The sequence below is a fragment of the Rhinoraja longicauda genome, chromosome 3 (genome assembly GCF_053455715.1).
Source record: "Rhinoraja longicauda isolate Sanriku21f chromosome 3, sRhiLon1.1, whole genome shotgun sequence".
Taxonomy (NCBI): domain Eukaryota; kingdom Metazoa; phylum Chordata; class Chondrichthyes; order Rajiformes; family Arhynchobatidae; genus Rhinoraja; species Rhinoraja longicauda.
Genome location: NC_135955.1, coordinates 77,725,359 through 77,752,975, shown reverse-complemented (window position 1 = coordinate 77,752,975; position 27,617 = coordinate 77,725,359). Strand labels below are relative to the sequence as shown.

General features: G+C 42.3%; 1 protein-coding gene across 2 annotated transcripts in view; it reads right to left on the bottom strand.

The window, feature by feature from the left end:
* Positions 1-27,617, bottom strand: part of arb2a (ARB2 cotranscriptional regulator A) — a 378,083-nt gene that overhangs the window by 218,212 nt on the left and 132,254 nt on the right. For both annotated transcript variants that reach the window (XM_078396498.1, XM_078396497.1), the window contains exon 7: positions 15,751-15,969. In XM_078396498.1, the coding sequence (XP_078252624.1) occupies positions 15,751-15,969 (219 nt within the window). The remainder of the gene's footprint in view (positions 1-15,750; positions 15,970-27,617) is intronic.

Genomic DNA, 27,617 nt, shown 5'->3' with positions numbered 1-27,617 from the left:
GGCACGCAACTCGAGAAGAAATACTGCAAGAAAACCTGCAAGGAACGCAAGAAACGGAAGGAAGAAACTCAGGGGACAAGCACGACCCTCACGGAAAGCAGCGGAGAAGCAGCACGAACAGCCAGTAACCCCAGTAATAGCCCCATGGTGAGCATGTACCCCGATCCTGCATATCCTGGACATAGTTTAGTGTAGAGGGGAGGGTGGTCTGAATAAACGTGGGTGTGTAAAGGAATATGTGTTGGTCAATTTTGCGATGTGTCGTACGTTCCCCATCTTACAGTCGTGTATATGTCTTGTAGAACTGTGCGTTTTAGAATTCATAGTCAAAAGTATTCATGTAATTCGGTATGTGTCTTATAGATATGTCTTATAGAACTGTATAAGTATTCATGGACAATAGTCCCAATCGCTCAATAAAAGCCTTTTCCATTTAAACCCTGGTCTTCAAATCTGGTCTGGTTGAATTTTCTGCACTATAAACGCTCCTGCATCTAAGTCCAGTGTCTAGAACCGTAGGGGGTGAGTGGGTCGAACCACTCACGGGGAACCAGTGTGCGCGGCCTGGTCAAGGGATCAGAGCAAGGCACGGGGACCTTAGGTCGGGCGAAAGCTCGGCGCAGAAACCCCTTACAATCTCTAACTTTCCCAATTTTGCTCAAAGGTCAAAGTTAGTATTTAGCCATCAGAAGATTTAAATTGGTTTACTAAATGATCAACCTGCTCATTGTTATCACTGCCAAGTATTCCTTGGCTTTGCACCTTCTTGTTTTTAGTCATTTAGTCTTTCCTGTCTTCCATTTTATTACAGACTTTCTCTTTTTTTTCCACTTGAGCCTTTCTCTGCAGTGTAAATTAATTTTATCTCATGAGAATGCATTTACATACTGATGAGAGGCGAATTGAAACATGAGCTCTATTTTAACGTCTGCAAGTGCTGCCTCGCCTGATCTATCCCACAATCTTTTTTTGTATTTCTGATTCCACATCCTCAATAAATGCTTTCATTATTTTACTCTCAACCAGTGAAAATTGTATGAAAACACAAGAGATTGACGACACTAGAATCTTGGACAAAAAAATGAAGTGCTGGAGCAACTCAGTGGGTCAGGCCGCCTCTGTGGAGGGAAATGAACAGACAATGTTTTTGGGTTGGGATAAAGGGTCCCAACCAAAAATGCTGTCTGTCCATTTCCCTCCACAGATTCTGCCTGACCTGATGAATTCCTCCAATATTTTGTTTTTTGCTTGAGTGAAAATAGTTTTTCTTTATCAAATTGTAAATTGCACTTTGGCAGCACATGATTGAACCATGGGCTTGTTTAAGATGCTACAACAGAGACATAAAGGTTGTGTGAAGAAGCATTAACTCCATCGCAGCTTGACATGCTACATCTTGTCATCCAATTAGTATATGATGCTTTGGGTTGGCTTAACCTTCCAGAGTCTTTCAATTATTCAATTTTCTCCTATGTCAAATTCGTATGGAGTAGAAAATATAAATATTAAATCTGGCCATTTCCAACATTTTCATCCACTTTATGCTGAAAATATTCACATCCCCCACATTTAAAAGTAGGAAGCAAAGTTACTTTATTACATGTTTTGTGTTTGTCTAAGTATATGTGCCTGTGATGCTTCTGCTTGCAAAATTTTCCATTGTACCTGTACCTCACCATACTTGTGCATATGACAATAAACTCAACTTGACGTAGTTACTTGTTCAAAAAATAAAAGTGCTTGTGGAACTCAGCGAGTCAGACAACATCTGTGGAGACAAATGGACAAAGTTTCAGTTACGGACCCATCTTTAAGATTGAAGTTCAGGGGAGATTGCTGACAGCTGAGGTGAGTGGAAGAGATGAAGCATGATTTGACAAATGATAGGTGGATCCAGATATGGAGGAGTTGATTGGCAGATGAGTCAAGTTGGAGAGAGAAGGGTGGAGAAGGGTGGAGATAGCTGCAAAGGCTGGAGGTGGTAAGTGGAAAAGACAAGGGGCTGCAGATGGGTAAACTCTCACCCCCTATCCGCATTGGACATTACAGCACTTATGGGGATCTATTCACTGTGTATTCATGAAGGAGTAGGGATTGGCCCTGCAGTCAGCTTATCATCGTTTCCACTGACAGGCCAATGGCAACAATGTACATGATATATTGATATCCCACTGCTTTCATTTTCACAGAGAGCCACAAGAGTTGCTTTTGTTCCAGAACTTCCAGCCATGAGGTTCTCTGAACTAACACTTGCCACTCTAATTTGCTGCAGACAAGTCAATACTTATAGACCAATCATTACCTGTACAACTAAAGATAAATGTTTAGGAAAGAAAATTGCAGATGCTGATTTAAATCAAAGGTAGACACAAAATGCTGGAGTAACCTAGCGGGTCAGCAGCATCTCTGGAGAGAAGGAATGGGTGACGTTTCGGGTCGAGACCCTTCTTCAGACTGATGTGAAGATAAATGTTGCTGTTAGTTAATCTATTGCCTTCATGGGTTTGTGTCAAACTTGGTATTCCTATGTCCTTCTGGTCTTGTGTGTAGGAAGGAACTGCAGATGCTGGTTTAAAGCGAAGAAGGGTCTCGACCCATAACATCACCTATTCCTTTTCTCCAGAAATGCTATATGACCCGCTGAGTTACTCCAGCTTTTTGTGTCTATCTTCTTTATGGAATTATCTCAATGGCATACTACATCTACATATAGAATCGGCATCATCAATACAGTATGTTAAAATGCAATTATTATACAGGTGTCTAAAAATTAGATTAGGCCCATTTTTAGTTGTGCTTAGGAATAACAAAGTAGGATCTAGAAACCCAAAACACACATGAAATTTTATATTGGGTACAATGAATATAGCCAGCAAGATGATGATATCAATTGTGCATCCAGAGGTAGCTTGGAGGATTAACTATCATCACCAGGATTTCGAATCAGAATCATCACCAGGATTTACAGTGCATTCAGAAAGTATTTAGACCCCTTCACTTTTTCCACATTTTGTTATGTTACAGCCTTATTTTAAAATGGATTAAACTCATTTTTAATCATCAATCTACACACAATACCCCATAATAAAAAAGTGAAAACAGGTGTTTAGAAATTTTTGCAAAATAATTAAAAAGAAATAACTGAAATATCACATTTACATAAGTATTCAGACCCTTTGCTATGACACTCAAAATTGAGCTTAGGTTCATCCTGTTTCCATTGATTATCCTTGAGATGTTTCTGCAACTTGACTGGAGTCCACCAGTGATAAATTAAATTGATTGGACATGATTTGGAAAGGCACACACTTGTCTATATAAGGTCCCACATTTGACAGTGCATGTCAGAGCAAAAACCAAGCCATGAAGACGAAGGAATTGTCAGTAGACCTCCGAGACAGGATTGTGTCGAGACACAGATCTGGGGAAGCGTATAAAACAATTTCTGCAGCATTGCAGGTCCCGAAGAGCACAGTGGCCTCCGTCATTCTTAAATGGAAGAACTTTGGAATGACCAGTTTAAAGAGCTGGCCGCCGGGCCAAACTGAGCAATCGGGGGAGAAGGGCCTTGGTCAGGGAGGTGTCCAAGAACCCGATGGTCACTCTGACAGAACTCCAGTTCCTCTGTGAAGATGGGAGAACCTTCCAGAAGGACAACTATATCTGTAGCACTCCACCAATCAGGCCTTTATGGTAGAATGGCCAGACGGAAGCCACTCCTCGGTAAAAGGCACATGACAGCCTGCTTGGAGTTTGCCATGAGGCCATGAGAAACAAGATTCTCTGGTCTGATGAAACCAAGATTGAACTCTGGCCCGAATGCCAAGCGGCACCGCTCATCATCTGGCCAATACCATACCTACGGTGAAGCATGGTGGTGGCAGCATCATGCTGTGGGGAAGTTTTTCAGTGGCAGGAACTGGGAGACTAGTCAGGATCGAGGGAAAGATGAACAGAGCAAAGTACAGAGAGATCCTTGATGAAAACCTGCTCCTGAGCATTCTGGACCTCAGACTGGGGCGGAGGTTCACCTTCCAACAGGACAACGACCCTAAGCACACAGCCAAGACAATGCAGGAGTGGCTTTGTGACAAGTCTGTGAATGTCCTTGAGTAGCCCAGCCAGACCCCAGACTTGAACCCGATCGAACATCTATGGAGGGAGCTAAAAATAGTTGTGCCTCGACGCTCCCCATTCAACCTGACAGAGCTTGAGAGGATCTGCAGAGAAGAATGGGAGAAATTACCCAAATACAGGTGTGCCAAGCTTGTAGCGTCATACCCAAGAAGACTTGAGGCTGTAATCGCTGCCAAAGGTGCCTCAACAAAGTACTGAGTAAAGGGTCTGAATACTTATGTCAATGTGATATTTCAGTTATTTCTTTTCAATTAGTTTGCAAATATTTCTAAATACCTGTTTTCACTTTTATTATGGGGTATTGTGTCTAGATTGATGATAAAGAAATGAATTTAATCCATTTTAAAATAAGGCTGTAATGTAGCAAAATGTGGAAAAAGTGAAGGGGTCTGAATACTTTCTGAACGCACTGTAGGTAGGTGATGGGTTAATGGGAGCATCTTAATATCTTTAAAGACCACGTAATGTTGATGGGCCTCAATAACTTGTTTTTATTGGTAGTATGTTTGGGACAAAAACAGTCAAAATAAACTCCATCTTTTATGTTTTTTTAACTGGAAGGAGTAGCAGCATCATTTTTAAAAATACACAAATGGAATGGTAATTCCATCGTGCTCAGTAATCAGAACAAAAAGTTTAAATGGAACATCTCATTAAAGAGGCATACATGTTATAAAGATTATCTGAAACAGTCTGTCAGTGCACAACCTTCTGGCGTCAAGCTAATCTCAGAAAATTTGGTTGTGCATTATTTCGAATCAATAACTAATTAACAAAGTACAATAGAACTTGCAATGGTTCTTAGATTCCTGTTAAAAATGGCTTTTGGCTGAACAGGAGCAGAAAGGTCGTCTTCTTGACATCTCCGCAAGCCTTTCAACATCCTGCCACTGTCAGATTAAATTACTTTTTAGCAATAATTGACATACGTTAAAACAGAACAAGATTGTTACAGAAGGATGTCATAATGACATTGTAGTAAATTGTGCTATAAATTTCCTTTTCTGACTTTCCATCATATCTTAATTTTTTTTGGTTGACCTGAGCAGAAGATTAAGAGGAAACCTCTGCCTTGAACTTCAGAGGTCTTGTCTCAGATGACATTCTGAGCATTAGATATTGCATGATAGATAATCACATAGGATGAGCTTAAAATAGTATTTCATATTTCCCCAATGTTAAGCTAAAAAGCATCATTAAATTGTTAGTGGCCATTTCTTGCAAAAACAAACTAAATTAAATGAAAAAGCAATGTGGTTACAATTGCTGATATTATTTTTTGTTTGACAATCAGTCTTGAACTTGGTAAAATATGTAATACATCTGAAGTATAGTTTTGTGCACACATTTAGAACCTTGATTATAAATCCTCTTTTTAAAAACATTTTTTGGGCTTTCTAAGGCTGAGCATGTTAATTTTATTGGTTCAAAAGCTTTTTATGTTTCTTCATTTGGCTAATAGAAAATAGGTAAATGGATTAATGTTGAAATGTTAGGTCTAAATGAGTTCCGAGATTTCTGTGACAAGTGATTCTGTACCACTACACCAACCACTGGTCTGTCATCTGTAAACTAATTACATTTATAGAGATAGACAAGATTAAGAGGTTAGGCACTCAAAGCAGCAGTACTGAAAAAAAGTAAAGTTGGGTAAAGTAGTTAGAAGTTTATTAATGCACGTCAAGAACTGCATTAATCAATTGAACTTAATTTTCAACATGTATAGTGTAGCTGAATACTTAATTTGCAGGCAGTCCATGCTTCCTCATGCTCTAATTAACTTCCCTAAAGACCAGGTATTTATTTCACAAAATGCTGGAGTAACTCAGCAGGTCAGGCAGCATCTCAGGAGAGAAGGAATGGGTGACGTTTCGGGTCGAGACCCTTCTTCAAATCTGCAGTTATTTTCTTACACTCCCTAAAGACCAGAATCTTTAAGGCACATTGCTCTACAAATTAGAAGGTTTTGCAGCAATTTCATGTACTTTATTAAGACTCACTGTAAGTGGAATGCAACAGTTGATTTTTAAACTGAAACACTGGAATGGGATGACTTTGATCCAAATAAATGAGAAAATAAGTATCTTCGGAGACTTACTCAGCATCTGAGTTACAGAGAAGACAAGTTTAATGAAACAAAAATATATCAGGATCCTTATTATTGGAAGCAATGGAAAATAACTGAAATATAATGAAAAGGAACTGCAGATGCTGGTTTATACCAAAGATAGACATAAAATGCTGGAGTAATCTAGCAGGTCAGGCAGCATCTCCGGAGAAAATGGATAGGTGACATTTCTGGTCAGGACCATTTTTCAGACTCAAGAACAGAGTAGTAAAATAAATGAGTAGTGTTAAAGCGATTACTTGACGGTTAAATCACCTATTCCCCCAAAATATAGGATTTTTTTGGAAAGCAATTTCCTTTTATATGCTTAATTTCAACAATGTACACCAATCAGCCAAAACATTATGACCACCTACCTAATATGCTGTTGTGCAGCCCCATGTGCAGCCTCATACGCAGCAGGGTGCGATGTACTGTGTATAGTGACACATTCCTCCCGTGACCATTATTAAAATTTTCTGTGACTTGTGCCACAGTAGACCTTCTGTCGGTTCGGACCAGACGGGACAGCCTTCATTGCCCTCGCACATCGATGAGCCTCGGGCGCCCAACACCCTGTCGCCGGTTTGTGGTTTGTCCATCCTTGGACCACTCTCGGTAGGTACTCACCACTGCTGACCGGGAGCACCCCACAGGCATTGCCGTTTCAGAGATGCTCTGACCCAGTCATCTGGCCATAACAATTTGGCCCTTGTCAAAGTCACTCAGGTCTTTACTCCTGCCCATTTCTCCTGCATCCAACACATCAACTTCAAGAACTGACTGTTCACTTGCTGCCTAATATATCCCACCCCTTGACAGGTGCCATTGTAACAAGATAATCAATGTTATTCACTTCGTCTGTCAGTGGTCATAATGTTGACACAAAATGCTGGAGTAACTCTGCGGGTCAGGCAGCATCTCAGGAGAGAAGGAATAATAATAATAATATAAATAATATATTCCTTTGTTCGTCCCACACCGGGGAAATTTACATTGTTACAGCAGCAAAGTGGATAGCAAGAGATTATTCATTATAAATAAAAGTAAAGACAAGGATAAATTGTATTCCTTAACTGTTACTGTTGACTCGTCTGCTGGGAGCAGTGCTGGTTGTACAGTCTCACCGCAGCGGGAAGGACGGACCTCCTATATCTCTCCTTCACGAACTTGGGGTGTAGGAATCTGTCACTGAAGGAGCTACTCAGTGCAGTGACAGTGTCCTGCATGGGGTGGGAGTCGTTGTCCAGCAGTGATGTTAACTTTGCCATCATCCTCCTCTCTCCCACCGCCTGCACTGAGTCGAGGGGACAACCCAGGACAGAGCTGGCCTTCCTGACCAGCTTGTCCAGTCTCTTCCCTTCCGCCGCTGAGATGCTGCAGCTCCAGCAGACCACTCCATAGAAAATGGCTGATGCAACCACCGTGTTGTAGACGGTCCTTAGGAGTGCCCCCTGCACTCCAAAGGACCCGAGTCTCCTTAGCAGATAAAGTCTGCTCTGGCCCTTTTTGTATAGCGCATCGGTGTTTTTGGTCCAGTCCAATTTATTATTGAGGTAAACAGCCAGGTACTTATGAGAGTCCACCCTCCCCATGTCCATTCCCTGGATGTTTACCGGTGTCGGGGGGACCTGGCTGCGCCTGCGGAAATCTACCACCATATCCCTGGTTTTTCCCGCGTTGATCCGGAGGCAGTTCCACTGGCACCAGTCCACAAACTCCTTGATCAGTTCTCTATACGCCCTGTCATCGTCGCCTGTGATGAGGCTGACGATGGCAGAGTCGTCAGAGAACTTCTGTAGATAGGAGTTTGCAGAGCTGTGCCTGAAGTCCGCAGTGTACAGGGTGAACAAGAATGGAGCTAGCACTGTTCCCTGCGGACCCCTGTGCTGCAGACCACCATGTCTGAGACCAGGTCCTTTGTCCTCACATACTGTGGTCGGTTGGTGAGGTAGTCCAGAATCCAGGATGTGAGTTTCAGGTTGAGGCCCTTCTTCAGACTGATGTCATGGGAGGGGGTGGGACAAAGAAGTGATGTAGTCGGGAACAGGAAGACTGGTGGGCGAACTAGGAAGGGGGAGGGGAAAGAGAGGGAAAGCAGGGACTATCTGAAGTTAGAGAAGTCAATGTTCATACCGCTGGGCTGTAACCTACCCAAGTGAAATATGAGGTGCTGTTCCTCCAATTTGCACAGGGTCTCACTGCGGCAATGGAGGAGGCCCAGGACAGAAAGGTCAGATTGGGAATGGGAGGAGGATTTGAAGTGCTGAGCCACCGGGAAATCAGGTTGGTTAAGACGGACAGAGCGGAGGTGTTCAGCGAAACGATTGCCGAGTCTGCACTTGGTCTCGCTGATGTAGAGAAGTTGACACCTGGAACAGCGGATGCAGTAGATGAGGTTGGAGGAAGTGCAGGTGAACCTCTGCCTCACCTGGAAAGACTGTTTGGGTACTTGGATGGAGTCGTGGGGGGAGGTAAAATAACAGGTTTCCCCCTGCGGTTGTGGGGGAAAGTACCTGAGGAGGTTTGGGTGGGAAGGGACGAGTGGACCAGGGAGTTTCGGAGGGAAAGGGGTGGAGATGGGAAGATGTGGCCAGTAGTGGGATCCCGTTGAAGGTTGCGGAAATGTTGGAGGATAATATGTTGTATGCGACGGCTGATGGGGTGGAAGGTGAGGAAGGGGGACTCTGTCCTTGTTACGAATAGGGGGATGGGGAGCAAGAACAGAGCTGCGGGATTTTGAGGAGACCCTAATGAGAGCCTCATCTGCAATGGAAGAGGGGAACCCCTGTTTCCTAAAGAATGAGGACAATTCCGATGCCCTTGTATGGAACACTTCATCTTGGGTGCAGATGTGGCGTAGACGGAGGAATTGGGAGTAGGGGATAGAATTTTTACAGGGAACAGGGTGGGAAGAAGTGTAGTCAAGATAGCTGTAGGAGTCCGTAGGTTTGTAGTAGATGTTGGTCACACGTCTGTCTCCTGCGATGGAGATGGTGAGATCCAGAAACGGTAGGGAGATGTCGGAGATCGTCCAAGTAAATTTAAGAGCAGGATGTAAATTAGTGGTGAAATTGATGAAGTCAGTGAGTTCTGCATGGGTACAGGAGCTAGCACCAGTGGAGTCGTCAATGTAGCGGAGGTAGAGTTCGGGGCCAGTGTACGCCTGGAACAGGGATTGTTCGACATACGCTACAAAGAGGCAGGCATAGCTAGGGCCCATGCAAGGGCCCATAACTACGCTTTGGATTTGGAGGAAGTGGGAGGAGTCGAAGGAGAAGTTGTTGAGGGTAAGGACCAGTTCTGCCAGGCGGAGGAGAGTATTGGTGGATGGAAATTGTCTGGTTCTGCGGTCAAGGAAGAAACGGAGGGCTTTAAGATCCTCCTGGTGGGGGATTGAGGTGATGAGTGACTGGACATCCATAGTAAAGATGAGGGAGTGGTGGCCTGGAAAGCAGAAGTTATTGAGGAGACGGAGAGCATGTGAGGTGTCTTGGACATAGATAGGGAGGAATTGGACCATGGGGGATAGGATGGAGTCAAGGTAGGTGGAAATTAATTTGGTGGGACATGAACAGGCAGAAACAATGGGTCTGCCAGGACAGATCTGTTTGTGGATTTTGGGGAGAAGATAAAATCAGGCCTTGCAGAGCTGGGGAACGATAAGGTTGGAGGCTTTAGAGGGCAGAGAGCTGGAAGTGATGAGATCAGTAATGGTGTTTGAGATTAAGGCCTGGCTCTCGTCTGTGGGGTCATGGACCAAGGATAGGTAGGAGGAGGTGTCTGAGAGTTGTTGCCTGGCCTCAGTCCAGTAGAGGTCAGCGCGCCAGACTACCACGGCACCTCCCTTGTTGGCGGGTTTGATAACCAAGTCGAGGTTTCTGTAGAGTGAGCGGAGGGCTGTATGTTCAGGAGGGGAGAGGTTAGAGTAATTCAGGGGAGTGGAAAATTTGAGGCAGTTAATGTCCTGCCGGCAGTTGGAAATGAGAAGGCCCAATGAAAGTAGATGGCCATCTGGGGGAGTCCAAGAGGAGGGGGTCCGTTGGAGACAGGAGAATGGGTCATCACTAGTCATAATGTTTTGGCTGATTGGTGTATACTAAAGCAGGTACATTTTTCTTTGAAGAAATTTTCTTCACATTTTTTTTCAAAGTTCTTCTAGAACATTTTTCAAACACTCTGTTGTTGCGACTATTGCTTACTGCAGGCCAAAGATTTTTGAAGATTAAAATTAATGTATTAGTAACAGAAAATAATATTACCATGCAAAAATTGTTGATGAGGAAAAGAAGTAACGAATGGATCATCATTACTTAATTGAAAGTCTGGAAGCCAAAGCCTGTATCCCAAGGAAGTGAATAATATAAAACTAAACAATGGGGGGGTGGGTCAACAACGTGGAAGCATATGCGTGTAGGTTACGGGAAAGAGAGTGTAGGAAAGGTCATGTTTAAACTAATAGGGCAGGGGGATGGAAACCAATGCAAGGACACAGAGGGCCATAAAAGGAGGACAGAAGCAAAAGGAAGAAAAGAAAAACAAACATGAAAGCTTTGTGCCTTAATGCGAGGAGCATTTGTAATAAGGTGGATGAATTGAATGCGCAGCTAGTAGTTAACGGATATGATACAGTTGGGATTACAGAGACATGGCTCCAGGGTGACCAAGGCTGGGGGTTCAATATGCAGGGATATTCAATATTCAGGAAGGATAGACAGAAAGGAAGAGGAGGTGGGGTGGCATTGCTGGTTAAAGAGGAGATTAATGGAATAGTAAGGAGAGACATTAGCTTGGATGCTGTAGAATCTCTATGGGTAGAACTGCAAAATAGCCAAGGGCAAAAAGCACTTGTTGGAGTTGTATACTGACTACCATACAGCAGTAGGAAGGTTGGAGATAGATTTAGATTTAGAGATACAGCGCAGAAACAGGCCCTTCGGCCCACCGGGCCCGCGCCGCCCAGCGATCCCCGCACATTAACACTATCCTACTACACCCACTCGGGACAGTTTTTTTTTTTACACATTTGCCCAGCCAATTAACCTACAAACCTGTACGTCTTTGGAGTGTGGGAGGAAACCGAAGATCTCGGAGAAAACCCACGCAGGTCACGGGGAGAACGTACAAACTCCTTACAGTACAGTGTGGATTTCTCACAAACTCAATTTGTGAGTTTAAGATGAAAGAGATTGGCCAGCATCACCACCAGCAAGCTCCATGTTGACTTTCTTGTGCTTACGCACAGAGGGCCTGAGAAACTGAGCATTGAAAGGGTTAATGGACTGTGTTTGGTCCACGGGAGGCTATGTCACCCACCATCAGGAGGGTAGTTTTACCAAGAGGAGAATCTAGAGCTTGTCATTGCAATAAAATGGCAGGCATCAAACAGGAAATTAGGGATGCGTGTAACAAAGGTACAGCAGTTCTCATGGGTGACATTAATCTACATATAGATTGGTAATGGGGTGAGTAATGGGGTGTTGCATGGCTCAGTGCTGAGACCCCATTATTTACAATATATACTAGACCAAGTGGACCCGTTGGGCCCAAACCTCTCCTGCATTGGTGCAGCACCCTCTCCTCCCCCACTCCTTCCCTCCCCCTCTCCTCCGCCCATTCCCTCCCTCCATCCCCCCCTCCCTCCATCCTACCCCTTCCTCCCTCCTTCCCCCTCCCTCCCTCCTTCCCCCTCCCCATCCCTTCCCCACCTCCCCCCTCCTCCTCCCTCCCCCTCGCTCCCTCCTCCCCTCCCCCACCCCACCTCCCCTCCCCTAGCCCTCCCCCTCCACCCCCATCCCCCTCCCCTCCCCCCCACTCCATTCCCCTCAACCCCCCTTATCCTCCCTCCTCCCTCGGAGATAGATTTCAACTTTAAAATGTGAATAACTTTTAAAATATAACACCGATTTCAATGCAACTTCTTCCACGACGGTGAGTGAGATGGGCCTAAAATTGTCGAGCTATCGTGTACCGTTTTGGCTGTAGTTCAAGAACAAACAAACAAGAGTTTTAGTATATAGATTAACGATTTAGACAAGAGAATTAAATGTAACATCGCCAAGTTTGCGGATGACACAAAGCCGGGTGGCAGAGTGAGCTGCGAGGAGGATGCAGGGTGACTTGGATAGGTTAGGTGAATGGGCGGATGCCTGGCAGATGTAGTATAATGCGCATAAATGTGAGGTTATCCACTTTGGTGGGAAGAAGAGGATGGCAGATTATTATTTGAATGGTGTCAGATTAGGAAAAGGGGAGGTTCAACGAGACCTGGGTGTCCTTGTACATCACTGAAAGTAAGCCTGCAGGTACAGCAGGCAGTGAAGAAAGCTAATGGCTCACTTCTCCATTGTCAGAGTGAGGCCCAGTGCAAATTGGAGGAACAGCACCTCATATTTCGCTTGGGTAGCTTACACCCCAGCGGTAGGAACATTGTTTTCCCTAACTTCAGATAGTACCTGCTTCCCCTCTCTATCCCCTCCCCCTTCCCATTTCTACGACTAGTCTACCTGTCTCTGACTACATTCTTTCTTTGTTCCGTCCCCTCCCCTGTCATCAGTCTGAAGAAGGGTCTTGACCCGAAACGTCACCCATTCCTTCTCTCCCGAGATGCTGTCTGACCCGCTGAGTTACTCCAGAATTTTGTGTCTACCTTCAAAGCTAATGGCATGTTGGCCTTCATTGCGAGGGGATTTGAGTTAAGGAGCATGGAGGTCCTTCTGCAGTTGTACAGGGCTATGGTGAGACCACACCTGGAGTATTGTGTGCATTTTTGGTCTCCTAATTTGAGGAAGGACTTTCTTGCTATTGAGGGAGTGCAGCGTAGGTTCACCAGGTTAATTCCCGGGATGGCGGGACTGACATATGAGGAAAGAATAGGTCGACTGGGCTTGTATTCACTGGAATTTAGGATGAGAGGGGATCTTACAGAAACATATAAAATTCTTAAGGGATTGGACAGGCTAGATGCAGGAAAAATGGTCCCATGTTGGGGGAGTCCAGAACCAGGGGTCACAGTTTAAGAATGAGGGGTAGGCTATTTAGGACTGAGATGAGGAAAAACTTCTTCACCCAGGGGGTTATGAATCTGTGGAATTCTCTGCCACTGAAGGCAGTGGAGGTCAATTCATTGGATGTTTTCAAGAGAGAGTTAGATTTAACTTTTAGGGCTGGGGAAAAAGCAGGAATTCTGGGGTACTGATTTTGGATGATCAGCCATGATCATATTGAATGGGTCATGATCATATTGAATGGCTGGCTCAAAGGAGCGGATGGTCCACTCCTGCACCTATTTTCTATGTTTCCATGATTCGAATATAAATGGACAAAAAATAAGTATTGTGTTTCTCTGGACTGGTCTTCCTCATTATTTGATGTTCAAAGACAACATACAGAAATGAATTTCAGTCATCCAAGGCAAATTACTTGAGGAATTTTCTTTTTGCAACATGATCAGTCATGAGCTTTCCTAAACAAAACATCCATAACTCCAACACTTTACATGGAAAAAGTACCAAGGCTTGGGACCAAGCAGGGATCTGGCGTGGGGGAGCCGCCGAGAACAAAGAGGAACCTGGCGTGAGAAAGTGGGGTGGGCGTCAAGAGAACAAAGAGAGACCCAGTTTGTAGGGGCTGCTGAGAAAACAAAGAGGGACCATTGGGGCTACATTGAACACTATGACTTTGTCGGCACCCTATACTCTTTGCATACTTTGTGCATGGTATGCAAAACAAAGAATTTCGCTGTGACAGGTCATATGTGATAATAATAAGGAATGATAAAATATCAGTCTCAAAACTAAGACAAAATGTAACATGGCATAAAACTACTTCATGCCTGGTACATTTGATGCAGTTAGGGATAGGTTGGTGAAATGCTTCCTGTTTGAAAGTTAACATTAATTATAGAATAAAATTGTGCAGTTTAACATTTTACCACCTTCAACATCTACACAGATAAACAAGAGATATAACTAATGTAAATTCTCAAAGTACAATATCCTGAGAGATTATATGTTTAGCGTTGTATCTGATATGAACATACTCATCACTTTCTTCAACAAAGATTGGTATGTATCAGCTCCCTATTTTTTGATAGCCCATGGCAAATGCATCCCCACATAGGACCACTATGTGCTGCACACTGTACACATAGCAGTTACTGATCGATACTTTTGAGTCACTGTGTGCATAGAATGAACCATATTTTTTTCTGGTGTATCCATCCGGCTGAGTAACAGCTCAAAGGCACCGTATGGCAGTGAATGAAATTATTGCCATTACATTGATTTATAAACTACTTGTCCCATACATAAAACTTCAATAATGCAATTACCTTTTGCATGTCCGTGGGGACTTTGCCTTGCAAAATTATATTTCATTTCATTTCCAGAACTCTTAAAAATTCCACAAATCTAGCCGAACCTTCCCTTTTGAATGTCAGCTTTCAAATCTATGCATGATAGTCTTTATTCCTAAGGTCATCTAAATATATGAAGTCACTGATTGATACTTTGAACTTGCTTTAAAATAACTTGCATTTGTCGCAACTATAAAAGACATTTGGATTGACATATATGGAAAGAAAGGGTTTACAGGGCTATGAGCCAAATGCAGGCAAATGGTACTACCCCAATATGCAAACTTGGTCCATGTGGACAAGGTGGGCCGAAGGGCCTGTTTGTATGCTGTACAGCTCTCTGACTCCATTGGCTTAATACGACATTTCCAATAAACTTTTAAGATGTTATGATTTTGTAGAAAATTTCTCAAATGCAATGTGAACTCTGTTCTATTAACCACCTTTTGCTATTACATCAACCTAGAAGCAATGTATAATGCATAGTATAGATGCAAGGCACCAGCTAATGTCAAAGTCTGAATAATATTGTCTCTGCCCCCTACAGAAATGGGGAACTGTGGACAGGACTGTTATAACGATCTCATGCTGCTAGCATTACAAAATGTAAGGGTGCACTGAATAAGTGATGGGGTAGAGCAAGGAAAGCACTTGCTCATTATAACGCACCACTACTATTCAACCATAAATATTTATCAAGATATTAATAATTTTCTCTTTGTTGTGCTACAGCTTCGCTATCATACATCTTTTAGAATTGCTGCATATTAGTTTCCTTGGACTTAGTAAAACCATGCCATTAAAAGTGGATTACATTATGACATTTCTTAGCTAAAAATTAGCTTTCAATTGCAGAAATTTATAATACAACTAATGAATGTTTATTTTTATGTATGTCATGAAAGTCTAATCCAGAAAATTCAGTGTACAATTCAGATTGCCACTTCCTAACCTAAATTAAATTTAAACTTAATTTCTTCAAAAATGTTTTGAACATATTTTGAGAAGTTTATTTCAAAATTAGAACTAAAGGAAATTGAAAAAAATGTCAGTGATGTATTGTTCTTGTTTATTCTATTATAAGTAACTAGTAAGCATAAACAAATTGATGAAAAAAATCTATTATTAATAAAAACTAACAAATACTAACCCTGATGGGGATGTGCTTTGCCTCTTTTTCCTTTTGAGGATTTCGATATTTCTCATAAATATCTCGCTGTTTCTTTGTCTCCTTCTGACTGTCATCCTTCTTCTCTTTCTTTTCCGCTGGCTCATCTATGTCATTTGTAGGTGACTGCATATGCTTTTGTGGCTGCTCCACTTCTATGTAGTTTTCATTGGTATTTAGAACTATTACTCCATATCCTTCCTGTTTTAAAATGATACAAAGAAAAAAATAAGACATTTTATAGAATTTTGCTTACTCCTTTTTGGAGTGAAAAAATAAAACTATTAACATAGTTAAAATCCTCAAAAATCATCAGTAAACTTCAATACATTCAAAACTCCGCTGCCCGTCTACTCACCCACACCCTGATCCGTGACCATATCACCCCCGTCCTTTCTAAACTCCACTGGCTCCCCATCCCCCAGAGAATCCAGTACAAAATCCTCCTCATAACCTACAAAGCCCTCCATAACCTGGCCCCATCCTACCTGACCGACCTCCTCCACAGGCACATTCCCACCTGCGCCCTCCGCTCTGCTGCTGCCAATCTCCTATCCCCCCACATCCGGACCAAACTCAGATCCTGGGGGGACAGGGCTTTCTCCATCGCTGCTCCCACCCTATGGAACTCACTACCCCAAAACGTTAGAGACTCCTCCACACTCACCACATTCAAAACATCGCTGAAGTCTCACCTGTTCAGTACTGCCTTCAACCACTGAAGGTCACCTCACCTTCTGTCTCCTTTCTCTGCTCGTTTATTTATTTACTTATTTATCTATTTATTAATTTCCCTATGTTCTCTAAATCTCTGTAAAGCGTCTTTGAGTATATGAAAAGCGCTATATAAATAAAATACATTATTATTATTATTATTATATATTTTTTTCATATTGAAAGGCTATGAATCTTTTACACTTTCATAAGTTTGGTGAAATATATAATATATGTGGTGTTAAAATTAGGAGTTTATAAACGAAAATACGAAACAAGGGGAGGAGTGAGCCATTTTGCCTTTTGAGCTTGGTCATTCATTCATCAAAATCATGGCTGATATTCCACCAATGCAATGTCCTGCAGTATTCCCATTTTCCTTAATATCCAGAAATCTATCAATCTTTCTCTATAATTAACTCAATTCGTGAGCCCACTCAGCTCCTCCAGGATTGAGAATTCAAAACTTCACCAACATCTGCACAAATAAATTTCTCCAACTTACCATTAAATGGACTATGCTTTATTTTGAGTCGTCCGATTCTAAACTCTGCAGTCAGGAAAATATCCACCCTGCATCTAAGCTATTAAGTCCTAGAAGATGTTTTGATTTTTCAAAAGATCTCCCATTCTTCTAAACTGTGGGAAAAAAGACCTTTAAGAGCCCCCCCCCCTTCCCCACAAGAGGTTAGTCACCAAGGTTCAGTAATAAAGGCCAACATGCCACTTGCCTTCCTAATCACTTGTTGCAGCTGAATGTTGGCTGTCACTGTGCACAAGGATACTTAGGTTCTTTAGAACATCTAAATTATCAATCCCTCAGCAATTAAACTAAGCTCCACTTTTCCGCCTTGAGCAGCAAAATGGATAACATCTCATTATTTTTTATCTGCCACAATCTTGCTCACTCACTCAGCTTGTCAACTTTATTTTGAAACCTCTATATTCTCCTCCCATATCACAAATTCACTTACAAAACACATACAGCTGGAGGAGCTCAGAGAACCAGGCTATAACTATGGAAGGAAATAGTTGACGTTTCAGGTCAAAAGATCTGGACTCGAAATGTCACCGTACGTGTCGCTCCACAAATGCTGCCTTGTCCGCTGAATTCCTCTTGCTGTTCATAGCGGCCAGCTTTATGCTTCCTTATAAACCCCCAAAGCTTACCGTTTGATGAAGGAATGGGAGCGGTTGTTTTTGACTCAAATGACAGCAGAGATCTTCACGGCGTTGCAGTTAGTTAGTTGTTTATTTGAAGTTGCAATAAAAGCATATTAACAAATCTCTTGTCATTAACTTGTTTGTTTATATGTCGTAAGAACTTAGTTTCTCACCGACACTCCGTATCCTGATATACTTGCTAAAACCTTATTATATTAGCAGGTTTGACTTGTATGGCTACTAAGACCTTATTATCTTAGCAGCTCCTGGTTTGTCACACACTGAAGCATTATGTCAGTGCCAGGCAAGTTATACTCATAATTCTGGCCCGGCCCATGGCACCTCCCAGTTGTTGATGTACTTAAGCACCGTTGTGCGATCGGTCCAGAAAATGGATTTGTCCAGTTGAAGCTATAATTCTTTTTGCAGCATTGTGTCAACTCTGGATTTTCCCATTATGAAGTTGTGGTTGTATTGCTTGACCAGAAGCTCCTCTTGGCTTGCAATAGACAATAGACAATAGGTGCAGGAGTAGGTCATTCGGCCCTTCGAGCCAGCACCACCATTCACCATGATCGATCATGGCTGATCATGCACAATCAGTAGATCAATAGATATTCGATTGACAGCAGCGGCAGGGCAGCCATTTCCATCCCTGCTGTCGTGGTCTCTTCTCGGTTCAACATCCAGGGTAGTTTCATTTGTAACAGAGGTTTCTGGATAGTCACTTCAGTTTCGCTGGTGATGGATTCATTTAGTTTTCCACCATCGACAAAAACTGTAGAGTTCTCTGCGGAACTAGTTTTTTCAGCAATTACTTTTCAAGTCAAGTCAAGTCATGTTTATTTGTCACATGCACATACACGATGTGCAGTGAAAACGTCTTCAAGATGTGCTGGGTTTTCTGGTGCAGGATCCCCTGAAGTTTCCAGTTCTATCATTTCTTTATCCGAAGATTCACGATTTTCTGGCATTAGTTCAGAGTTGGTCTCAGTCATCTCTATGTCAGACAAATATTTTCAGGACCAGATTCTCCAGCCAATGGATCAGCTTGGACTGCTTTGGAGAAGGTGCAGGTTTCATCACAGGCCCCGATATGGTCACACGTCTGAGAAGGGAGAACAGCATCACCTGCAATTGGCTTTTCATTCTGCTCTGTATGTACTAGTTTCTTTTCCATTTGTTCAATATGAAGTATTTCAGAATGATCTTCTTGCACCTGTGATTCTACAGGTTCTGTAGTCATTGACAAACTGTTTTTGCCGGTTTGCTGCTTTTCTCTTGCCTTAGCAAAGGTAGGGTCTTTGACAGTTCCTCCTTTCAAATAAGAGTTCATCCCATCAGCTACTGTCGAGCTGTATCTTGATTTCCTAGCATTAAGTCTTGTCTTGACTGCTGCCATTGCAGCATATAGTTCCAATCGTTCCTTCTGTCTTCTCAGCTGTTCCTTCCATCTTCTTAGCTGTTCCTTCTGGCTCTCCCATTCGAACTCCATTTCCAATTGTCTTCTCTTCCTGTCGAACTCCATTTCCAATGGTCTTCTCCTCCTTTCAATTGACAATTCTTTGTTTTTCAACAGTTCATCTCGTTTGTTCTGCTTTTCCTCTTTTCTCTGTTTCTGTACCTCAATCTCTTCCCTGTCTTCCATCATGGCAGCCAGTTCTGCGAGAACGGCCAGGTCTGCCTTAGCCTTGATACGAGCAGAGTGCGTCCAAGATGCACGAGATGAAGAACGGGATTTTAAGCTCAATTTTGAGTTTGGCAGTTGGTGAATCCACTGATTTTTAGCTCATCTTCAGGCAGTGGTAACTTTACCAGTGCTTCCTTGGTTAATTGAATCAGGTTAGATTGTACTCCATTTACATTTTCACCTGATTCCATGTTCTCCAAGACGTAAGAGAACTTTGAAGTTCACTTATTGAAGAAAAATCATCATCCCTTTGGGAATCCATTCTGATGATGCCACCTGCTGGCCAATCATCAGATTTACGCACAAGCATACTTGTATGTCAATATCCCTTTAAGACGTATTGGTGCTAAATCATGTCTTTGGAATACAAAGCAAGCTGATAACTTGCGATGTTGAAGGTCACTTCTTTGTTTCTCACATTTCCAACATTTTTCAGTTGTAGTTTTCATATACAACTTCTGAAAAACAGCTTTCCAATAAGGCTTACTGCAACCGGCTTTCGAAGTTTTCCTTTCTCCATTAGTCCGATTAACGCAGACAGTGACTCTTATTAGTCTGTTTCTGGCTTCAAAGCTTTTGCGACAAAACAATCCTAGTTAGTGTCATCCGCTAGCTTCAGGCCCACTCCTACAGCCAGTTCATTTTAAATGACTCTTTAGAGACGGATTACTTTATCTTCTCTCACTGAGGATAGCTCTTGATCTATGCTCTGGCTGAGCAAGCACTTACAGCTTATCGCTCACGAAGATAATTTCTCACAATGCGCTCCAACAAAGATAAATTCTTACCCTTTGTAGCAGCCAGCTTTATGCTTCCTTATCAAGCCCCACAGCTTACCATTTGATGATGGAATGGGAGCGGTGGTTCTTGACTCAAATAACAACAACAAAGAGATCTTCACGACGTTGCGGTTAGTTAGTCGTTTATTTGAAGTTGCAATAAAAACATATTAACAAATTGTCATTAACCTGTTTGTTTATATGTCGTAAGTTTCTCACCGACACTCCGTATCCTGTTATACTTGCTAAAACCTTATTAACTTAGCAGGCTTGTGTATGGGTACTAAGACCTTATTATCTTTACAGCTCCTGGTTTGTCACACACTGAAGCATTACATCAGTGCCAGGCAAGTTATACTCATAATTCTGGCCCCACGCATAGTATTAACCTCTTGGCGTCCAAAAATAACACAGCAGGATACAAAATAATATAATAATATGCAAAAATAACCAAATAAATGCAAAATGGCTCCTACACAGTTTATTTTTCATTCCAGATTCCAGCATCTGCAGTGGGTTGTGGCTTCACTAATTCACTTAGATTTATGCCAGCCAATATGAAACCATGACCTGTAGATATGTCATCTTAATTGGGGGACAAGCACGAGTCCCTAGAGTACTCCATTTGTCTCAGACTACTACCTGAGAAGGACCCGGTTATTCCCACACTGCTTTCTTTCTGATAACCATGTCAGTATAGTACACCTGATTCTATATTTGTTGACCTCCTATGATAGGCTTTATCAAAAGTCTTATGAAAGTTCAAAAATGCCACGTTCATAGTTTCTCCTTTTTCTGTTTTACTAGTCATGTTCTCAAAGAACTCCAGTACATCAATTCTTTAGGTATGTGAAGAGCAAAAAATAATTAAGACAAATGTGGGTCCCTTGAAGACAGAAGCCAGTGAATTTATTATGGGGAACATGGAAATGGCAGACGAGTTGAACAGGTACTTTGGACCTGTCTTCACTAAGGAAGACACAAACAATCTCCCAGATCTACTAGTGGACATAGGTCCTAGGGTCACGAGGAACTGAAGGAAATCCACAGGAAATAGCGTTGGGTGGACTGATGAGACGGAAGGCTGATGAATCCCCAGGGCCTGATGGTCTGCATCCCAGGGTACTTAAGGAAGTGGCTCTAGAAATCGTGGACGCATTGGTGTTCATTTTCCAATGTTCTATAGATTCAGGATCAGTTCCCATGGATTGGAGGGTAGCTAATGTTATCCCACTTTTTAAGAAAGGAGGGAGAGAGAAAATGGGAAATTATAGACCAGTTAGCCTGACAACAGAAGATGCTGGAGTCAATTATAAAAGAAGAAATTGCGGAACATTTGGATAGCAGTAACAGGATTGTTCCGAGTCAGCATGGAATTACGAAGGGGAAATCATGCCTGACTAATCTTCTCGAATTTTTTGAGGATGTAACTAGGAAATTGGACAAGGGAGAGCCAGTGGATGTAGAGTACCTGGACTTTCAGAAAGCCTTCGACAAGGTCCCACATAGGAGATTAGTGGGCAAGATTAGAGCACATGGTATTGGGGGTAGGGTACTGACATGGATAAAAAATTGGTTGGCAGACAGGAAACAAAAAGTAGGGATTAACGGGTCCATAGAAGCATAGAAAATAGGTGCAGGAGGAGGCCATTTGGCCATTCGTCCACAATCAATAACCCATACCTGCCTTCTCCCCATATCCCCCGATTCCACTAGCCCCTACCTAGAGCTCTATCTCACTCTCTCCTAAATCCATCCAGTCATTTGGTCTCCACTGCCCTCTGTGACAGAGAATGTCACAAATTCACAACTCTCTGGGTGAAAACGTTCCTTCTCACCTCAGTTTTAAATGGCCTCCCCTTTATTCTAAGACTATGGCCCCTGGTTCTGAACTCGCCTAACATTGGGAACATTTTTCCTGAATTTAGCTTGTCCAGTCCTTTTATCCGGTCCCTTTCAGAATAGCAGGCAGTGACTAGTGGGGCACCACAAGGCTTGGTGCTGGGACCGCAGCTATTTACAATATACATTAATGACTTAGATGAAGGGATTAAACGTAACATTAGCAAATTTGCAGATGACACAAAGCTGGGTAGCAGTGTGAACTGTGAGGAGGATGCTCTGAGGATGCAGGGTGACTTGGACAGGTTGTGTGAGTGGGCAGATGCATGGCAGATGCAGTTTAATGTGGATAAATGTGAGGTTATCCACTTTGGTCGTCAGAACAGGAAGGCAGATTATTATCTGAATGGTGTCAAGTTAGGAAATGGGGAAATACAAAGAGATCCAGGTGTCCCAGTTCATCAGTCACTGAAAGTAAGCATGCAGGTACAGCAGGCAGTGAAGAAAGCTGATGGCATGTTGGCCTTCATGACAAGAGGAGTTGAGTATAGGAGCAAAGAGATCCTTCTGCAGTTGTACAGGGCCCTAGTGAGACCGCACCTGCAGTACTGTGTGCAGTTTTGGTCTCCAAATTTGAGGAAGGACTTTCTTGCTTGAATCTTGAATCTTGAATAACTTTATTGTCATTCGGTACAAATAGCGAACGAAATTACAGCAGTCACAAAACACAACAAGAAAAGAAAAAAGTACACAGGACACACGACCCCAACACAAACGTCCATCACAGTGAGTCCAAACACCCCCTCACTGTGATGGAAGGCAACAAAACTTCCCCTCTCTCTCCCCCCCACGCCCACGGACAGGCAGCTCGACCACTAACGAGGCGACCGACACGTACAGCCCCCACAAGGAAGGCCCCGTGGCCGAGCCGCGCCGGGCACTGTTAGGTCCTGCGGCCGAGTCGCGCCGGCGATGCTAAGTCCAGCGGCCGAGCCACGCCGGGCGATGGAAGGCCCCGCAGCCGAGCCGCACCGGGCGCTGAAACGCCCCGCGGCCGAGCCGCACCGGGCACTGTTAGGTCCCGTGGCTGAGCCGCGCCGGCGATGTTAAGTCCAACGGCCGAGCCGTGCCGGGCGATGGAAGGCTCCGCGGGCGATGGAAGGCCCCGCGGGCGATGGAAGGCCCCGCGGTCGAGCTGCGCCCCGGGGAAGAGACCTAATAAAAGAAAGGTTCCCCCCCCCCCCCACACATACACAGCCAAAAACAGAAACAAAAACCATCCCAACACCGACACAAACAAAAAAAAAAGGAAAAATACACAGACTGCCACAGAGCCGCAGCCGTAATGCAGCGTAGATTCACTAGGTTAATTCCCGGAATGGCGGGACTGTCGTATGTTGAAAGACTGGAGCGACTGGGCTTGTATAAACTGGAATTTAGAAGGATGAGGGGATCTTATTGAAACATATAAGATTATTAAGGGATTGGACATACTAGAGGCAGGAAACATGTTCCCAATGTGGGGGAGTCCAGAACCAGGGGCCACAGTTTAAGAATAAGGTGTGGGCCATTTAGAATGGAGATGAGAAAAAACGTTTTCATTCAGAGAGTTGTAAATCTGTGGAATTCTCTGCCTCAGGAGGCAGTGGAGACCAATTCTCTGGATGCTTTCAAGAGAGAGTTAGATAGTGCTCTTAATGATAACAGAGTCAGGGGGTATGGCGAGAGCGCATGATAGGGATCACAATGAATGTCAGTGCTGGCTCAAAGGGCCGAATGGCCTACTCCTGCACCTATCGTCTATTGTCGAAAACAGGATTTTCTTTATATTAATCCATGCTAACTTTGTTCGTACCTATTCTCCAGTTACTCCGGTACTTTGGGTCTTTTTTTATAGACCAGCATCTGTAGTTCCTTGTATCTACCCAATATTCTTTTTTTAGATTACAAAACTTTCCTGACCAATTATGTTGGGCTAACAGGTGGGTAGATTCCCATTTTCTCACTGTCTCACTTCGTACATAAAGCTGTCACTTTAGCCACATTACAAACTACAGATAAAAATCCAGAACCCAAAGAACTTTGCAAGGTTATTTTTACCTGTGGAATTTTTACTATCTCTTTCACCACCCCTTTCAAAATGTGTGATGGAGATCATTGGCTCCTTTGGATTTACCATCTTTTAATCTCTGTGATTTCTCTAAAATTATTTCTATATTCATATTTATTTTTCTTCAGTTCCTCATTCTTGTCAGACCCTTGGTTCTCTGTTTTTTTCGAGGATGTTTCTTATGCCTTCTACAGTGAATATAGACATAGACTCATTGCTTAATTGCGCTGCCATTTCCTTATTCCCCTTCATAAACTATCACACTTTGATCAATTCTTTCTGTTAGATTATAATTTTTACTTACATATCACCTTATTGTGAAAAACAATATGCTAACAGGGTTTACTTCATACAGTTCACTGTTGACATTCCAGTCAATATGTTACATCCACAAAAATATATATTCTTTGAGTAAATGATATTCAGAAAGATCCATATACTGTGAATATGTAAGTAGATCATCTGATTTTGATGGTGTTAGTTGGAACGATCAAACACCAGGGAAATACGCAAGTATAGATATATCCAGGCAAACCAACCAGATTGTTGTTTGATCTCTTATTTCACAATATTTATCACTGTCCTGTTTATTCTATTTTATATCCAAATTGAATGGACAGAAAAGCTGAGAATGGTGCACATCTAATTAAGCATGATAAAACGTGTCATAATTCTGAATTTTTAATGTTACCTGTATGTAAAACAAAATTAAAGCATTTTCAAATGGTTTGATTCAAAATCTAGTTTTGATTGTTTTCAAATCGATAATTGAAGTTGATGGGAAATAAATCAGATAAGATTTAGGTCCATAACCTATCTGTTTTCACCTTCTTTACTCTCCCAGAACACCTTCAACTCCATTGGTGCAATCATCAAATAACACACTTCATGATCGAATTATGGAAGTTTCAGAAGAAATGTGATTACAGTGATATGGACTACCTTCATCAATTCGTCCACTTTTAATTTTGTTCTGAAATGTTTATGCATAATCAAATTAGGGTGTTTTCTAAAAATATAATCTAAATGTAGTTGCAACAAATACAAATGCATACTCTGCACCCTTTTGGAGGTTGAAGTCCAGTTGAATGACTAAAGAACACTGAAAGCAAAAAGAAAATTTACAGCTTTGTAATATTAAAGCAACTTGAAAATGTCTCGCTGCAAGGCCAATCAGAGAAACCTTTCCAATGCTGAATCAATCTGAAAGGGACGTATATACGTAAGGTTTACAACGAGGGTTGCCAACTGTCCCGTATTAGCTGGGACATCCCGTATTTTGGGCTAAATTAGTTTGTCCCGGACGGGACTGCCCTTGTCCCGTATTAGTAGGGTTGCCAACTTCCTCACTCCCAAATTAGGGACAAAGGGTGACGTCACCGCCCCGCTCCCCACATGACACCAAGCCAGCGGCCACGTGCTCCCGCTCCACCAATGGCGGCCGCCCGGGCCGGGAGGCGGGTTGCGATGCAACCTCCGTAAGGCGGCACCCGGGCCTCCGGACCTAGACTGTCCGCAGCTAAAATGTTGGAAACCTAGAGTGTCGGGACCTAAACTGCCGGGACCTATAGCGTTGGGCCTACAGTGTCGGGGCCTATAGCGTCTGGGCCCACAGCGCCCCCCGGGCCTAATACCCTATTTACAATGCAATGTTACACTAGAAAATAATTTTAAGAATTAAATATTCGTAGTAATAGCATTTTTGGTTGTAACCCAGGCTTGTACACAGTGTTCTAAATCTAACATAACAGTATATTTTTATCTTGTGAAAATAAACTGAGAGTGAAGTGACATTTTGTGATGTCAAACATTTACCCAGTTCAACTTTTCCAACAAATGCGCTTTTTGTGATAGCTACAAAAGATTACCTAGTATCAGGAGGTAAAGAATCTTTTGGAAACTAGGTTTAAGATGTAACTAGTGCTAGATTTACTCTATAAATTATATTAGATAACTAATGAACAATTACACTTAGATACAGAAATAATCATATAACTTTGAATCTCAGAAAAAAAGATTTGCCTGCTTTTTGGATATAATTGACTAGCAATATTAGTTACAAAATGATCCAAGATTCTCCCCAGGGCCCTTTGCAACTTTTTACAATATCTTGCAAGATGGCTTTCAGAATTCTGTTAAACCCTACCCTCCCACCAAAACAGAGTAAAAAGACTAAGTTGCAGTCTATTGCACAGTCTGAAATGGCAGCTTTCAGTCCACTGCCCTTTGTATAAGAAAACGGTCAGAAAGGTCATGACAGGCCAAGAAGAAAATTATCTTGATACAAAGTGTTCTGCCATGGGTAAGTGCTCTTTTGTCAGCATGTCTCGCATTCACCAACCTCGCAAGCAAATCTGAGTACTGTAGTTTTAATGCCCTGTTCTGAAATGGAGCTAGTACTTTCTATCATCTCTGCACAACAGATGAGGATAATTTTAATGGAAAGTCCAATTCTAAGTATCTACAATAATTTATCAGCAACTTCTTGTTCATTCACTCAGTACCTATCTGCCTATATAATTCATATGTCATTGTGACACAAACCATATTTCATGCCAATGGTTATTAAAACTGTGTTATATGTTCCTGGAAATCATTAAATTTGTCATTTAAGAATATATATGTCTTTATTGTAGTCATGTATTGGAAGCCCAATGCTGCTACACATTCATAACTGAAGTGGTTTGAGTTTCAGTCACTCAGCACTGAGTGTGGGGCACAGGAGTGGGAGAAACAGTAAGAAGGGCTAAGGAGGAGTTGGAGATGGATATGAAGTTCCAACAGTCAATTTGATTAAAGGTCTACAGTAGATTAAACAGCAATCTTAGGAAAAGTCATAAAATAAGAAGTGAAAGCAGAAACACTAAGTCAAAAACAAATCATGCTAATCATTTGATCAAAATAAAATCAAATGTTGCACACGTGCTAATAGCCACTCATGGTGATTATGCTTAATACTGCAATAAGCTAACAAAGCAATCTGCTTACACTGCAATAATAAATGTAATTCTATAACTTTGCTAAAGATAAGAATTTAAGCACTTTGATGTGGTGGGCTAAAAGTTAATACCTGTCACAGTGAGATCTTAATTTTAGCAAAGCTGTCAAGTGAAATTGCTTTTCTACAGAGAAAGAAGCAATTCATGAATTAGTTAATATAAACTATTCCTACATGAGTCAGTTGTAGAGTACTAACACCAGACACTGGAAGCAGTTTTCTCAAGTTGTGGGCAACATTGGTTCATCTTGAGTGCATGTCATATGTGGGAAATTACCATAGGACATTATTTTTTGCAATAACACAACATTCTTAGTTATTTCCTGGTGTGGGCCATTAATGACCAGATGTAGTACTTAGAGCCGAAATAAATTAAGGTCACAGTTTAAGTTGTTTACTCCATAGTCATGCTCTTTGTATAACAAAGAAAAGGATTTAAAATAAAACCAGATTTTATAATAAAAAACTAAGGTTTTCCAGATTGTTTGAAGTATTACTAATTACTGTGGTTCTGAACAATACATACCATGAAGACGGCAGGATCAAGAGTCT